Source organism: Aspergillus puulaauensis, chromosome 1, assembly GCF_016861865.1.
Source record: "Aspergillus puulaauensis MK2 DNA, chromosome 1, nearly complete sequence".
NCBI lineage: Eukaryota > Fungi > Ascomycota > Eurotiomycetes > Eurotiales > Aspergillaceae > Aspergillus > Aspergillus puulaauensis.
The window spans coordinates 5,494,154-5,510,722 of record NC_054857.1 but is presented as its reverse complement, the minus strand read 5'-3'; the positions used below and the strand labels follow the sequence as shown (position 1 = coordinate 5,510,722).

General features: G+C 50.9%; 5 protein-coding genes across 5 annotated transcripts; 4 read left to right on the top strand and 1 right to left on the bottom strand.

The window, feature by feature from the left end:
* Positions 1 to 293: 293 nt before the first annotated feature.
* On the top strand, positions 294 to 2,552 carry APUU_12172A (Zn(II)2Cys6 transcription factor; the record flags this gene model as incomplete). Its single annotated transcript, XM_041698344.1, has 1 exon — positions 294 to 2,552. One exon carries the CDS (start codon positions 294 to 296, stop codon positions 2,550 to 2,552), a length of 2,259 nt encoding a protein of 752 aa, XP_041551538.1.
* Positions 2,553 to 7,564: 5,012 nt separating this feature from the next.
* Positions 7,565 to 8,746, top strand: APUU_12171A (uncharacterized protein; the record flags this gene model as incomplete). Its single annotated transcript, XM_041698343.1, has 2 exons — positions 7,565 to 7,804; positions 8,081 to 8,746. 2 exons carry the CDS (start codon positions 7,565 to 7,567, stop codon positions 8,744 to 8,746), a joined length of 906 nt encoding a protein of 301 aa, XP_041551537.1.
* A 2,077-nt stretch (positions 8,747 to 10,823) lies between these two features.
* Positions 10,824 to 11,763, bottom strand: APUU_12170S (YoaK family protein; the record flags this gene model as incomplete). Its single annotated transcript, XM_041698342.1, has 2 exons — positions 10,824 to 11,422; positions 11,505 to 11,763. The coding sequence occupies 2 exons, from the start codon at positions 11,761 to 11,763 to the stop codon at positions 10,824 to 10,826; spliced, it is 858 nt and encodes a 285-aa protein (XP_041551536.1).
* Positions 11,764 to 13,453: 1,690 nt separating this feature from the next.
* On the top strand, positions 13,454 to 13,726 carry APUU_12169A (uncharacterized protein; the record flags this gene model as incomplete). The annotated part of the gene is made up of 1 exon (XM_041698340.1): positions 13,454 to 13,726. The coding sequence occupies one exon, from the start codon at positions 13,454 to 13,456 to the stop codon at positions 13,724 to 13,726; it is 273 nt and encodes a 90-aa protein (XP_041551535.1).
* Positions 13,727 to 14,450: 724 nt separating this feature from the next.
* Positions 14,451 to 16,554, top strand: KLP7 (kinesin-3 family protein uncB; the record flags this gene model as incomplete). Its single annotated transcript, XM_041698339.1, has 2 exons — positions 14,451 to 14,811; positions 14,876 to 16,554. 2 exons carry the CDS (start codon positions 14,451 to 14,453, stop codon positions 16,552 to 16,554), a joined length of 2,040 nt encoding a protein of 679 aa, XP_041551534.1.
* Positions 16,555 to 16,569: the final 15 nt, after the last annotated feature.

Sequence of the window (16,569 nt, the reverse complement as noted above, 5' to 3'; positions counted from 1 at the left end):
GATACCGAAAAAAGTTCCTTGCCGGAGAATTATGAACTTTATTATATCTGGCACCGCGGCGCTATTCTTCCAATCCTTCCCTTCTCCCTTCCCCTCTTCCTTCGGCCCCTCTTCTTGCCTCTAAGAACTTCTTCTTCGCCCTGTCCAGTTCTTCGCGGGTTTGTCTTTTCTCATTCTCAACCCATGGACCCCCACAGCGCGGATCGCCTCCGCATCGTCTTCTACCCCCGATAATACTCGGCAATTAGCGCAGCACGGACTGCCGGTCAGACTTGGCTTCTCAGCGGCAAAGAATGTCGCAGGCTGCCCCAGCCAAAGTACAGAAACCTCCGCCCCCATCGGCACCTGCCCGTAAAAGGCGAAAGAGAACTGTTGTGAGTGGTGCGGCCGACGATTGCTTCACCTGCGCCCGCGGTGGCTCGTCGTGTGACCGCCGCCGCCCGTACTGCTCCCAGTGTCTGGAATATGGAGTCGAGTGCTTGGGATACAAGACCACGTTGACATGGGGGGTTGGAGTTGCAAGCCGGGGGAAATTTCGAGGATTGTCTCTGCCAGTGAGTGGCGCACAGCCGGCGGCTGCTGGGAAGGCGAAGCCTCGTCGTGGACCAGAATATCAAGAGCCACCACCGCCGAATACGACCACCGTCCAAGACTTCCAGTCCTGTGCCCAGTCTTCTCCGATCTCTAATGTTGCGCCTGAGTCTGCTCCCCCGACAAAAGCACTGTCCCCGCAATTTCAAGCGGTGTTCTGGAGACAACAAAGCCCAGCGAATTATCCGTCTTATCGGCCAACACAGACATTGACGGATTCATCAACGGATGTAGAATCGGTCTCTGCACCTGGGAGCTGGACGGGATCATTTTCCCCGTCGTTTCCCTCGCCACCAACAGTAGCGTGGTCATGTTCATCCAACGAAGACAAGGAAACGGACGAGTTAAGACGACGTAGCTCCTGCTACTATCCCGCGGCAAACCACTCGCCATCGTTCTCTCAATTGCTTCTCGCAAGGTCCGTTGGGCGAACCCCACGCCTTCGATACCTAATTAGCTACTATGCAGAAGTCATTGCTCCGGTGATTGTGGCTTTTGATAGCCCAACAAATCCCTTCCGTACTTCTGTTTTGCGCATGGCACAGGATAGTACATCTCTTCAAGAGGCGATCGCCACCTTGTCTACCAGCAACTTGCGACAGAGACGTGAACGGGGGACCTTCTCAACAGGGCGGACGGAGCCTGCGCGGATGTCTTGTCTAGCACATCGAGCGCTAACGGATGCATCGATGCAGGAAGGCTCCGACCCTTCCGTCCCGGACGGGTTTGCTTTGGAAGAACAATACCACCGTGCTATGGCGGTCAAGGAACTGAACAGGGAGCTGGCTGACCCGCACAGGAGGCTCTCGGACTCGGTCCTCGCTACCTTGTTAATATTATGCTTGTTTCATGGTTGTGACACTGGAGTTGGTCAGTTCAAAACCCAGTTTGCTGGGGTGACCAAGCTGCTCGCGATCCGGTTGCGCTCCTCCCCGTATCCGTCGGACGAACTGAGATGGTTCATCCGTATGTTTTCATGGTACGACACCATGACAGCGACCACCAACGACCGTGAGATTCAACTGCATAACAAGTATATTGACCTCACTGCCACCGCTGGCGATGAATGGGGCCTCGAGAACCTTGCTGGGTGTGATGCTGATCTATTCAAAATCATTTCACACCTAGGCCGGCTGAATCTCCTCAGCCAGAGCCAGGAAAATAGCGCACAACCTTCACCGCGCGTCTTTATACCTACCTCAATACCGCCACCGTCGATGGCGTACTACACTCCCGATGCACTCGTCTCGAGGGCCCCGACACAGATTGATCCTTTTGTTTTCCCTTTGCCAACCCCGCCGCGACCCGGCGACCAGACCACGCAGCCTTTGTCTCCAACTTTCTGGGCGGAGTGGTATTCCATCAAACAGCAGCTAGAGGCGTGGCGGTTTCCACAAGACAGAGCCGACAATGGGTCTGCAACCGGTTCTATTCCCCCATCGATGCACGCGTACATCTCACCACCCTCCTCACCGCTCTGCCAGTTGGGCGTTGCTCCTCAAAACGTCGAGGACGTTTTCCACATATCCGAAACATTCCGGCACTCTGCCCTCCTCTACAGCGAGCGCCTCGCATACCCGGATCTGCCGTCGTCGCACCCGCGTATCCAGCAGATTGTGCAGCGTTCGATATCTCATATCGTAGCGGTCAAATCCGACGTCTACCTGCTGTGGCCTCTGTTCATCACCGGCTCAGAGTGTGTCTTCGAAGAACACCGCAGAATCATCCAAGAACGCTGCCAGGATATCTCCAAGGACTCAGGGTTCTGCAACAATCTTTCATGCCTAGAACTGTTACAGAAGATTTGGGCGGACACTTCTACTGCGGAAAACGGCGCTTACCTCGCATCGCCCGTATACCCGCAGTGTCCAGCTTCAAACCCGCCCTCAAAGGGACCAGGGTTCCGATGGCACCATTTGATGCAGGCTAAGCGAGCCGAAGGAGAATATATGGTGGTGTGACCGTTATTGAAGTTTATGCATAACGAAATTAAAACCAAAAGAACTAAAATTAGAGATTGCCGTTCAGGCTTGGATATATCTCACTATAATGAAAACCCTTTACCACTTCACAATGGTTATTCGTAGATTGGCCCAGATTCTGGGGCTATGAGTCCAAATAAGAGCTTGATCCAGTACCATCCAGAAGGGAATCGTCAAGTAACTCGTGCACTAACCCCAGACCCACAAAACCTCAACACTTCAACTACAGCTTAACCACCTCGTGCACCGCCCTAGCCAAGTCAGATCCTCGTTCATGCCCGTTGAACAATCGCCATCGGCCCTCCCATATCCTCACCGAAACCCCAAAGCCAGTAATAAATCTAGCGGTGTCGATTCACCAAGAAAACCCAACCTTGAAACCGGCCCGGCAAGGAAATCTATTCCAAGGCACTTGCACTTGCAACAGCCACCAAGCAATCTTATGCTAGGGATGAACGAGCAGATTATGGTTCTGCCTGTTGGCTTGTTTGTTTGTGTGTCTGTATCCATTTTTTTTTATGTATGTCTTACCGTTGGAGCTTATTTAGACTTCGAGGTAATCGAGTTACCAAGAGTCCAGGCTCGACTCCAAACCTAGGAAGCGATTATGCTTGGACCGTACGCATTATTATGCACTGCACTGCGCTGTACTGTACTGCACTGCGGCTGCTCGATATCGGAAAGGAGCGGTAAACAGTATACAGTGTAACTCCAGAACCCGGTTCTTTATCAGGCTATCTTGATACGTGCATGCCTTACCGCTAGCTCCAGGGATGAAAAAAGCTGCACTGCACTGCATGCGGGAGATGAAGAGTGAAGACGTTAGAAGTTAAAGTTTTCGGTTGGTCCTACCTACAGGGCCCGAGCTGTAGGGAGGGAGAACCCTTACATGGTGCATAAAGTATCTCTTGATCTGGGTACCCGGTAAGGACGCCGGGAGCACTAAAGTACGATAAGGTAAGCCTATCTAGTCTATGTCTGTTTTATGCTTTATACTTTATGCAAGATGTGATATGCAAGATACTATACTTTACTCTTTAGTGGTGGTGCACTTAGTCATAGATAATAAATCTGGTAAATCTGCGATACTGCAGTTGTACTTCGTTACAATTGCAAAATCGAAGATTTGCTCTTTTCCTTTCAAAAAGAAAACTTTGTTTTTCTTTTTTTGTTCGAGGTTGAATAATGAACAACGCATACTACAACTACCCCTCCACCCCTCCTGTCTGTCCCCCTCCACAGTTCACAGTCCACACCTCCACTCGTTGCTAGGGCACTGACGCTACTAAAGCCCTAGTCTCGAGTCCCGACGTAACTAGTGGTAGTGTATGGAGCGGAAAAGGTCTCCAACAATTCTGCACACGAATACGATCAGCTGTCATTGTCATCAATCATCATGCTCGTGGAGTCGCGAGTCATACGAAGAAGAGACGATGGATACGAGTTGGGCTGAAGGATTAATTAATCTATAGAATGCTAGAATAGCAGAATACGGTGTCGACTGGAGCGGGGTCTTATCGAGAATGAGAGCGAGGCTAAGCTGCTTAGTCGATACTAGATAGTAGATACCCAAAGATGCCATCAGTATCGGCATCACCCCATCTTCTCACAAAAATCATGCTATCGAGTAATGCCAACAGGAAGGAAGAACAGCAGAAGAGCGGTCTCCTGACCGGTCCATTCATATAACAAAGAAAAAAACCCCTCCAAACTCGATACCAGTTGAAGTTCAACCCACCACCGCAGCCGTTACTCGGCGTGTCAAGCGCTCATTTGCGGGGATATCGCCGACTCCACTCCGTTGGACAGCACTGCACATGTCGGGGCAGGCTAGTGGGAACTTACCTACTCTTACCTTAGTCTTAGTCTGAGGATAGGGTCAGCCTTGCAGGTGCAGCCAGCAGAGCAGGCGCATAAGGGCCGATTTTCTCGGGAGATACAGTTGCTAGTGGTTAGTGTGGTGTGGTGTGCTTGTGCTTGTGCTCGTGTGCAGAGATACAACTCGACTACACCGTCGTTACGTGAGTACTAGGAGTAGGTTAGCGCTGGATGACGCGACCGACCGAGTCGTTCAGCTCGAAGTTTTGATGTGAGTTGTTCGCCGGCTAGTGGCAGTGTGCTTGGTTTGTTGGTTGGATGTTTGTGGGATGGCCGACGGCATGTAACTGCAGGGCTGAAGGAGGGAGTGAGTGTAAGACGACATGAATATACCCCGTAGTGGTGGTGTAAGCCTTCCGAGCCTTGCATTCATCATTCATCATCATTCATTCATTCCATTCGAGGGCCGAATATTTGGATACCCAAAACTCGAATTACATCAGTTTCTCTTTAATTTACGGAGAGAACATGTTCGTGTGTCAGACTCTGTCCTGGCCACTCAGTGGCAGCGCGCAAACCCGGTAGATGGAGCAAGCATGGACAACGTGCCAGCAAAAGTCCCATGCATGCACTAACAAGTAGCAAATAGGAGACTCGGTGTTTGGAAACAAGATAGGGCTCAGGGCAAGGGCTGGATGCGCACAAATCCTTCCAGCAGGTGAAACCAGGGATTTTCCTTGCTTCAGAAGCTCATTTCGTTTGGCCGCGCGATCGGCATGAGGCTGGTGGAAGTGAATCCTTCCAATCCAGGGGAAATTATTCTCACAGGCTGAGACGACGAGTCAAGGGTGAATCTTTGGGGCTGGGATGCTCAGATAGGCGAGGAAAGGGGATGGGAATGCACGAATCACACGACCAGACATATCCAGTCCAGAGCTGGAGCTGGAGCCAGCAATGGCAGCAAAGGAGGATAAGAAAGACGCGGTAGAGGTATGTGGGTGAAGACTGAGGACTCCCTTCCTCCTTGCCAATGAGAAATGGCGCTCCGGTAAGTGACAATACAGTACGGTACAATTAATAAATGAGACGGAATATAAATATCAACAATATTAAATGGCCGCCCATGATTGCGCAGGAAATTGAGAATAAGCAGAGCAAGGGGCGTGAAAACTCTGCTGGTGGGCCATGGTCTGGTTAGTTCGTCTCAGTCGCACTCAGTTTCGAGCGAGTCTGTGCTTGTCTGCTTGGCTGCTTGCTAATATAGTTAACTATATTGATTCCCTTATTGGGGCTTTGCGATTCGCAGCTGGTGAACCGTTGGGTCGGAGTTATTCAGTCGGGCCCATTTCCCTGCGATCCGAAGTTCTAGCAGCCCTCTAGCTTTTTTCCATCGTCCTTCCCAATCTCATTGGCGCGGTGATCATCGCATCAGAACGCCGTGTGCACCACCAGAAGCCTCTTCTCAACCCGAGGGCCAAACGCATGCTTGCTTTTCTGTGCCAGGGGTTACACTTTGCCTCAGAGCCGTGTTTATGGCGGGCCTCACTGGTAGGCAGCAGTCGATTATATTGCCTCCTGAATCCTTGATTCAACAGGACGTTCAACTGAATCATGAATCAAGGTACTACAGTATTGTCGTATTTGCAACTTGCGGTGACTGTTGCCCGGTGTGATGGTGTGGTGGGTGCCCAGCAAGTCGGCGGTAAAGCCCATCGCACAGATGGTTGCCCAACAGGAGTTTTGCGTTTTTACTTTTGCATCGCTGCAGTCGCAATTTAGCGAGTCAAGCTTATTTTGCTGGGTCGTTTGATCCACGGAATGCAGCGGATGCATCCGGTAGCCTTCCATGGGACAGACTGGTCTTCTGGGGACATGACCTCACATCCAGACAGTCGTCCCTGACGCACATGCAGCCCAGCCGTGCGCCATATGGCCCCGGGGCCACTCTTGGTCTTCGTTCGTCCTGAGTCTTGGGCCTTTCTCGCTTGCGCAGGTCGCTCGCCAATCAAAAAACCCGGCTGTCTCCCGCCACAGCCACAGCTCCATACCAATAGGCAGCCGTCTGACGGCAGATCAGACACAAAGAAATCTTGACTCAAGATGAAATTTTATTTATACACTGCTCAGCCGCCATCTGGGGCGATGACGGCTCAGCCGATGACTCACTGCACGATCCATATACCCTCTCATTCCCACCTGGTAGGCTCCTGATTTCCGCGTGTCCAGCTGGTGAGAAAGCACCAGCGTAACTGGAGGGCAGTGGGTGGCCCTGAGTCAAGTCGAGGCGAAGGCTATATCTTGACCCGTGCCTCGAGGGCGAGACGTGCCCAACGTGACTCAGACGAGTAGATAAGAAAGCAGCAGTATATAAACCTCCTGAAGTCCATGTAGCCAGGAACTGGCAAACTGCATGAATTAGTAAATGATAAATGATAAAGTACCAACTGTCTGGAATAATACGGTAAAACAGGAGTGCTGAAATTTACGGCGCTAATACAGCCCCACCGCCCGCTTACCGCTGGGGCCCACCGGCTCCAAGACACTGACTGCACTTTCACTTTCATACAAAACCGGATCGCCCTCGCTCGCTGGCTCTCTTAGTCTGTCTTCTCCCTTTGCCATCCAACCTGCACCCATCGCCCATCTTGGGTTCACATCCAATCTCGCTCTTTTCGCCACTATCGCCAGCTCTCCTGGGTTCACTCGGCTTCCCCAGGATTTGTCACTCGTCCCATTTGGTCTTCAGGAGTCGCCTGGAAGATCCTCGGTCCTTCGCCGTCATTCTCTGCTGAGACTCAGCCTGTTTGCTCGATTTCATCTCAACACTCGGGTGTCCGACATCGTTCAAATGCACCCTTCGCACATCACAAGCTTTCAATCCTCCTCTCCCCTCAAAGCCGTGCCACGGTGACGCCCCCGTCGTTGATATCTCGATTTCGTTGTCCTTTTGATCGGCGTCGATCGGGTTTTTCTGGACGATATCCTGTACAATATACTGGGTTGTGATTTTTTTGCCTGCTTTTTGATTTTTTAGCTTGTTCTGTTGTTTGGTTAATCGGTAATTGGGCTCTCAAAAGTTGTCGATTTCTTCGGTCTGCTTTGATATATTGCATTTTCGACTACCACACACACTCCCGTGACTCGGCTCTTATATTCATGCTCGACTCGCGATAATGTACCACTACTCTAGTCCACCTCCCTCTGGGTGGCCCTCCTTCGACTACATGAACTCTCCCCCGACCTCTCCTCACTACGCCTACTATGCGAACCAGTTCACCAACCCCTTTGTTTCGCCACGAGGTCCGACGAAGCGCCATGGCCGCAAGGCAAGTTATGCAGCGCCTCCCTCTGTATACACCCATGGTTTCTACGGCGCAATGCCCGAATTTGGCACCCCGTCCAAACACGAAAATGTAAGTGCCTTTTTTGGTGGCATTCCGCCCTCCTACTACCGTCGCAAAACCATGTCCGGTGCGCCTGCTGGCATCTATGACTACGGTGCTGTCCCCCCTCCGCGACAGCAGTCATCCCGGAAACGATCTATCTTTGTGGATGTGGTCGATGATGGATACGATGATATGCCTCGATACGCCTCCCGCGAGGAACCAAACAAGTCCCGCCGGCGCCCGTCAACGTCCCAACGGAAGCCAAAGCCAACAACCACTGATCCTTTCTTTTCCTCTACCCAGGTCCCTGTTTTTGATGACGTTGATGCCGCCAAGTGGTCGCGCGCCCGCCGCCAGTCAACTTCTACCCGGAACCCATCCAAGCCGAAACCCGCGACAGCGTCGAAACCCCCACCCAAGGCCACCGAGGAGGATGCCGAGCGCGCAGGAATCCCGCCGGGCTACTCAATAAAGAACTGGGATCCGACCGAAGCGCCGATCATCCTGCTCGGCAGTGTGTTCGACGCCAACTCGCTCGGCAAGTGGATCTACGACTGGACTGTTTTCCACCACGGCGCCTCAACCCCAATGGCCGATGTCGCAGGCGAACTCTGGCTGTTGCTAATTAAACTTGCTGGTAAAGTAAAGAGGGCGGCGGAATGCGTGGATCGGGTCAAGGACATCGATTCGCAAGAAACCGTGGAGGACTTTTTGGAAAGCGGGAAGCGGCTGTGGTCGCGCTTCAAGAAGCTGCTGAGGACGTGCGAGCAGTTCATGTGGAAGGCGGCCAAGCGAGAAGGTGGGAAGTCGGTGTCGATGGGCCGCAACGCAGGCTGTGAATTTGTCGAGTCGATCTTTGGTCGCGACCGTGAGTTGGAGAATACGGAGAAGCTGATGAACAGTATCCGTGTATGGAATATGCGATTTGACGCAAACTGCGACGACATACTGCGAAAGCGAACCGCTTAGCTACAGAAAAAAGATATGCGCCATGTGCCACATGATTCGATTCGAAGTTTCGAACGATTATTATTACTACTACACTGGATGAAGTGTTTTTTCCCGGATTGCATTTGAGCGCGTTTGGCGATTGCTCGTTGCGTTCTGATCTTTGCCTGATCTTTGCGATTACAAGCGATATTTGACGTTCAACGTTATCTGCTTGATTGAACTGAAGAGTCTTTCCTTTGTTTTTCCTTTGTTGCAGTTTCCTTTTATCTTTTCTTTTAATTTCCCTCTCTCGCATTGGGACGGGATTCTGCTTGATTGCTTGATTACTTGATTCGCTTTGGAGTGCATGCTCATGGGAGTCATTTGCATCTCTGCTTTTATGATACCATTCTGCGAGCTGTTCAAGTTCTTCAGTTTAGTTGGTTGGGTTGATTCCTTCTTTGCTAACCCACTACCCAATCAAACTTCTTTACTTTCAATTACTTCTCAATATACTTCTTTACTAGTAAACCAGTTGATGTCATTACAAGAACAGTTCATCAAACCATACTCAAACCGTAATAGCCGTAACCTTCAGCAATCACATCACATCTGCATGCAACGTTATTAGCAGTACCCCTCATTCGCCTGCAGCCCCGTCACTGCCCGGCGCCCACAAGCGCCCCGCCAAGTCTTCACTTTCGTACTGGATATTCAGTTTACAATACAGAAAGTATTGACTGCATTCCTGCCTGCTATTCTTGTCTTCTGCATTTCTCGCGGTGTTGACTGTTGATGATGTGATTGTTGATATACAGTATGCTTGCCCCGCTTGTCGAGGTGTGGCTTGCAGGGCAGCATTCTTCGCGACACGCATGTTCCATCCACCAACCAACCAACCAACTCTCACAACAATAACAACACCAGAAGCAGCAACTGAATGCCTCCAAAAAACAAAACCATGGATAATAAATATTAAATACCCATACCTGGTATTCCTGTATTCTTGTATTCTTACCAGCCACTTCCCTAGGAACCTAGTAACAGCGAAGTTCCGCCGCTCCAAGTCCATTTCTCCAATCCAATCCAATAGGTAGAGTCCAATCAATAATCAACCAATGGGCGAGATCCGGGAGGATGCGCGTTCGTGTCCACGTGCGCCGTTGGTCTTGCCCGAAATAGTCCGGGAGGGGTACAGCATGGACACAGCCTATCACTTTTTGTCTTGGTTGGAGGGGATGGGGATGGGGATTCTCCGTGTCTGCCCAGCTTTCTGTATTGGTATTGGTATCAGTACTACTAGTATTGGATAGGTTGGTTGGTGGTTGGTGGTTGGTTGTATTACAGGCATACCGGCATACTTACCACTTACCGGTGATATTTGAGAGGAGGGGTTGAATTTGAATATTCGAACGGGAGGGAGGGAGGGAGGGAATGAGGCTCTTCTTGAACTTCTTTCGGCCTGACTGCCAATTTGGTTGGAGTTGGGCGAGGTAAGCAATGATATTAGTTAGTCGGGTGTTGTGCAGGATGCAGATACGAGCTGGGTCTTGTTGGTTGGTTGATCCTGGGCGTATATGGGGTTGAGGTATATTCTGGATTATTTCTGGTTTTGTCGTAGTCGGGCGGACGGTACTGGCGGTACTGGCGGTACTGGCGGTACTCTGGATATGTACCTATATACTTCTTAATGATTGGGCAGTTATGCTTGGTGGTATATCTAGGTGTTTGTAGTTGTATCTATACCTTGGAGTGGGCTTATTAGTCCAAGCAGTGAAGTGGATTTACCATAGATTAATATAAAGTATCAAATCCTGCGATATAGAAAACAAATTGGGCCTAGGCAGGGTTCATGACTCCATGCGACATGAGATCGGGGTGGAGCATCAGATCGACGGTTATGGCAATATTAGGAGGACTCTGTTAATTGATTGTATAGCATTATATAGCCCGTGGGAAGAGAGCTACTCTAGTATTCTAGTTCTATTGTGATGGGTCACCTCCACCAGACCGGGGCCTGGTCCTCTATATCTATAACCCGGCATACAACATCAACCCACACCTACATCCAACACATCCAACACATCCAACATCCAGATATACTCCGTACAGACACTTACTCGGAAAACCACACCAACCACCCAAAAGAAATAACCACCTTCAAACCCGCACTAAGCCACAACGCACTCTCCATCCCCCCACGACTCCTACTCAACCAACCCCCCACAATCGCCCCAATCAGCAAAGAAACCACACTCCCCACGCGCCGATTCCGCTTCACATTGCCCCGAACATCCTGGACAATCTTCGGATCACTCGCAACATCAAAGTAAACACTCGTCAACACCACCGTCGGAATCTCATTGAACCCCAGCCCACGCGCCGCAGTCATCGACCCGGCAGACTGGAACGCCAGCAGCGCAATGGGGATAAGTTCCAGAAACAGCTTCCCGCCGGTCAAGGACGCTGCTTCGGCCTGCGTGTGCGGGATCAGGTCCCCCTCTATCAGCGCGACTGCGATGATGACCAGGATGGCCTGGAACAGGAACGAGGTGAACAGGGTAACGCGCTTCTTGGGCCCGATGTTGCGGCCGTAGAGCGAGAAGAGCAGCGCGCCGATGAAGAAGGTGACAATGGAGACGAGCGATTTGAGCCAACCCCATGGTTTGCCGGATGGGAGGTTTGAGGCGCCTAGGCCGAGGAAGATTGTGTTTCCTGGTTTTGTTAGTATGTTGTACCTTATTGGTTGTGGTGGGCTTGTTGCCGAGGTCGGACGTGGGGAGTTGGCGGGACGAACCTGTTTGCATGGCCAGGAAACAAGACCAGGCATTGTAGGCGGCAGAGTCGCAGAGACCGGTGATGAAGCAGAGAACGAGACAGAGGATGTCTGCGTATCTGGCCGAGACGGACTGTGACCAGAGCGAAGTCCTGGTCGCCGGCTTTTTCTCGCTGTCGGCACCTGTTGGGTTCGCGGACAGGAGGTCATTTCCATTGGCATTACCGTTGGCGGTCTTGAGGTCGCCATTGTTGGCTTCGATGTCGGCCGGAGATGCCATGTCTTTTTCCTATACCATGAATCCTGCGTAGTGGCCGGTGAATGCTGAGAGAGGAGGGCAAGTGAAGGTTGGGGAGACAAATTCTGCGCTGTCGGAAATTGAACCGACGGCGATGCGATCGGCGGGAACTGACAGCCTCGTAGGGCTGAGCGGAAATGTCGGTGCCTGGCCAAACAAGCACGCTGCGATGGCGCAATTTCAACTAAAACTGTGCTATTTCCTAGTTCAATCCACTGGCAGCTCATGCTACAGCAATGAGTTCTAAATTTCTAACATTTTTACACCGCAATGCTGTAATGGTCTAGCGGAAGGATGAACAGCTTGGCCGGCAGATTATCGATTCCTTGAGTGAGCCTCTCAATTACAGTCTTTGTTGGTTTTATTGCTGGCTATAATCTTAATAATCCAAGTCACTGTAGAAATAAAGTCAGACAGCAGGATATTTGGTTGAGATGTGAGGATGCAATGTTGGCATGAACTGCACTTCGCACGCTTGGAGGAATATCAGCCACTCATTTGCACCAGGGTGCCATCCTTCTTCTTACATACTTCGAAGCGCCATTTTGCTATTTCACTCTTCACTCCCATCCCACCTCTCTAACACTTGGGGTTGGATTCCATCATCATCTTCCTCAACAGCAAACCTAGGCCCCCTCCGCAACAACCCAACCCTAGCCCTAATGGACACCGGAACCCCCTTCATCCTAACCCCAAGCAAACAAACCACAGAAGCCCTGCAGAGCCAGATATCCCAGTAGTCATGATTAAAGGTAGTTGGGGAAGGTTAGACTGCAATGAGAAACTGGTGTGGTAGCTTGATGAATGTCTTGGGGCAGCCGCTCATACTTGGCTGACATTGTATGAAAGTTGGAACAGCAAAACAGCTTGCCCTGGCGATTAAATTTCATTGGCTCGAGAAATAGTTATTCGATTCTAATTGGTACTACGTGGAATTTGCTGATCGATTGAGAGTTGACTGTTGTTAGGATTAAGACTGCGCAAAGCTGCTTGCTACAGTCCTAGGCGAACCACAAATATATATCTGACGCGAATTTCCAAGCCAGAAATGCGCAGTACTACTTACTCAACCCCGCTGTTATTACACTCATTAGCATCATAATTGATAGAGATGAAATCCAGTTCCCAGTTTGTAAGGTTGTTGTCGTTTGATAGGCGTGATTAAGCGGTGGCGATATCGCTCGGGCAGGCCATTCGTTGCCACGTTTTGAAGATGTAATGCCTTTCCAACATTGGAAATCCAAACATGGGTTCCCCGCACTGGGGGTTGAACCTAAAACAGCACCGAATAGAGCATTGAACCATATCTCGACGACTCGGAGAAGACCATGGCCCAGCTACATTGTCTGGACCAAGGCCCATGACCTCATGGCCTCCATTGTGCAATCACAGCACCCCCCAGGACGAGGATCGAATAGATGGCAGCTGACAGCTTCTCCATGGAGGAATAACTGTCGTCGTGCTCGAGTCTCCGCGTCATCATACATCATCAACGCCACCTGCTGCGTATATAAGACAGTGAATGCCTCTTCCTAGACAGGAGAGCACAATCCAGCAGAACATCCAAAACAGCATCCAAACAGCCAATTGAGATATCGTAACGAGGTACGTCACCCTGTAATTGCAATTGTCACACCTCTGGCATGGCCTGATTCGAAACCCAGTTAGTATCATGTCCTCAAAACAAACCAACACGTTTAGTCCCGCTGGCGAACAGGCCAAACAGGGCGCGTCCAAAACACAACCGGGCGCAAGCACCTTGAAGTCACAAAAGGACCCTACCTCTGGCTGGAGTATCGAGGAGATGCTCGAGACCGGAATGGATAAGGATGGAAACATCGTCTCGGACCCCTACTCCTATATCGACGGTGCTAAGCTGAGTAAAGGCCAGCACGGTCACCCGGAAGCGGACGAAGTGTCTGCATCGCTCGACGACTTCGACTAAGCTGTGGGTAGCCCCGAGACTCGCTCTCAGACTGATGTTCCCTCCCAGACTGGGTACTTTTGAGTTGCCGGACGCTGTCGCTGCGAGTTGATGGATGTCGTCGCTTCACCATGTCAACACGCTCATTTTGACATGTAGTTATCAAATAAACCCAAATCAAGTAAATAACCAGTAAATAATGATTCAATGCATGAATGTTAAAGAGATGAATCTATGAATCGAACTGGGGACGATAGCACGATCTGGGAGCATTGCTATGGCAACCGCTCGCACTGAGATAGGCCTAGGGCTGCCTCAGGCTCCACGCGATTCTCAATCCGGCAAAACCAAAACGAAGCAGCTGTAACGCTTCAACTCACCGTTGTTGTTCTCGACTACCTATCCTTCTGTCAGAAGACATGAGATGAGGGTGAGGATCATTGCGGTGCTGTGATTGAAGTCGATTAATCGGATCGCCGTCGCTTGTCCTGCGATAGAGCCTATCCTCACTGTCTCCCACTTCCCTTACTTCGGTTGCTGCATGTTTCGCTCTTTTACTTCACATTGCAGAGTCGCTTCACCTTGTCAGTCTGTCGCACTCCATTAAATCCAAACAATCAAACGTTGAGAATTCCGACTGAAAAGCGAACCCGCGTTTTATAAACACTCGTCGCCTCGAGCGGCAGCCACCACCGTCGCACCTGCCTATTCGCTGTGTTTTGCCCCGAGTGGTACACCGACCTGTATGTACCATCACCTTGTCCGTCGTCAACGAGATATCGTCGCTCAAATTGTACAGTTATTGAGTGATAATAGTGAAGAGATGGCGTTGGATCCGCGCTTTTACCACCATATCGCCCCGGGCATCGCCTCCGGCTCGCAGTCCTCGGCTTCATTGTCTGGGTTTTCTTCGGCCACGGGAATCACGAGCCCGTCTATACATTCAAGTGCAGCTTCTTCTGCCGCTCTTCGATCGACTGCGTCAAGCCCATCCCTGCGCTCCAGGGAGGGTGTTGCAGTGCAAAGAGGATCAGATGGCGTCTCCAGCCCTGCACCTGGAGGAAACGTGCACGTCGTAGTACGAGTGCGGAAGTTCCTACAACGAGGTACTATTCGAATCTATCTTGGTTATCCCAGATAGGAGAGCTAACGAGATCGTTTGATCTATAGAAATCGAGCGTAAGGCACAATGCCTTATTTCAATGGACCCTCACACCCAGGCGACCAAGCTAAGGGCGCCGCAATCCCACACGCTCGAAGAAACCAAACCGAAGTCGCAGGCTCGCGGGAAGGTGCTGGACGACAAAGAATTCATCTTCGATAACTCGTTCTGGTCGCATAATGAAGCAGACGATCATTATGCCCACCAAGAGGACATCTACAACTGTCTCGGCGAGGACTTTCTGGACCATAATTTCGAGGGATACCACACGTGCATTTTCGCATACGGACAGACGGGCTCTGGCAAAAGTTACACCATGATGGGGAACGCCGAGCAACCGGGTCTGATTCCTCGAACCTGCGAGGATTTATTCCAGCGTATCGAGAGCGCCGAGTCGCCAGATGTGAGCTTCAACGTTCGAGTTTCCTACTTTGAGGTGTACAATGAACATGTACGCGACTTGCTGGTACCCCGGACAGACCCACCTCATTATCTTCGAATTCGGGAATCGCCTTCTGAAGGTCCATACGTGAAAGACCTTACCGAAGTCCCAGTTAGGAACTATGCCGAGATCATGAAGTACATGCGCAAAGGTGATGTTTCGCGTACCACTGCTAGCACCAAAATGAACGATACATCCTCGCGATCCCACGCAGTTTTTACAATTACCTTGAAGCAGATCCACCACGATCTCTCTACAGATGAGACTACAGAGCGTACGGCACGCATTCGACTTGTTGATCTTGCGGGATCCGAACGAGCGAAGTCAACTGAAGCCACCGGCCAACGCCTGCGCGAAGGATCCAACATTAACAAGTCCCTTACCACCCTGGGAAGAGTCATTGCAGCATTGGCCGACCCCAAAGCAGCACGTCCGGGTAAACGAAAGGGCAAGGAAGTAGTACCTTACCGTGACTCCATTCTCACTTGGTTGTTGAAAGACAGCCTTGGGGGCAATTCTAAGACGGCCATGATTGCCTGTATTTCACCCACAGATTACGAAGAAACTCTTTCTACCCTACGTTATGCGGACCAGGCCAAGCATATTCGAACTCGCGCAAAAGTCAATCAGGACCATCTCTCTGCCGCTGAGCGTGACCGACAAATTGAAGAAATGGCGGAGACAATCCGTACCTTGCAGCTCAGCGTCAGCCAATCTGCTCAAAACCGTCGAGAAACAGAAGTTCAGAACGAGCGTCTTGAGGAGTACCAGCAGAAGGTAGAGAAGCTTCAACGACTTATGGAGGAGACCAAGATGGTTGGCGAGTGCAAGATCAGACAGTTGCAAACCGAAAACGAGGCATTACGCAATCACTTGAAGCTGGCACTGGATAGCCTGAAGAACCCAATCCCAGCAGTGACAATTGAGAAGCGTCTCAGCGACGTTGATATTTTGGAACAGGAGGACGAGGAGGAGCCGGTAGACGACAAGGAAAACCGACCTGGTTCTCCTACCTCAGAGATCGAGACGGAGCCGGATTTGATCTGGGAGGACGAAGACGACACTGTTCCGGCCGGTGCAACCCATCTTCAAGCCCAAGAGATGCAGGCAACTATGGAGGGTCTATTGGGCGACCTCGATGTCTTCAAACGGAAGCTGGCCACGGACCACGAACGCTTCAGTTCCAACCGAAAGCACGAGGGCCGTAAACGACGGCGGGCACTTGGAGATATTTTAGGGAATTAGCCCACTCGTAGTTTA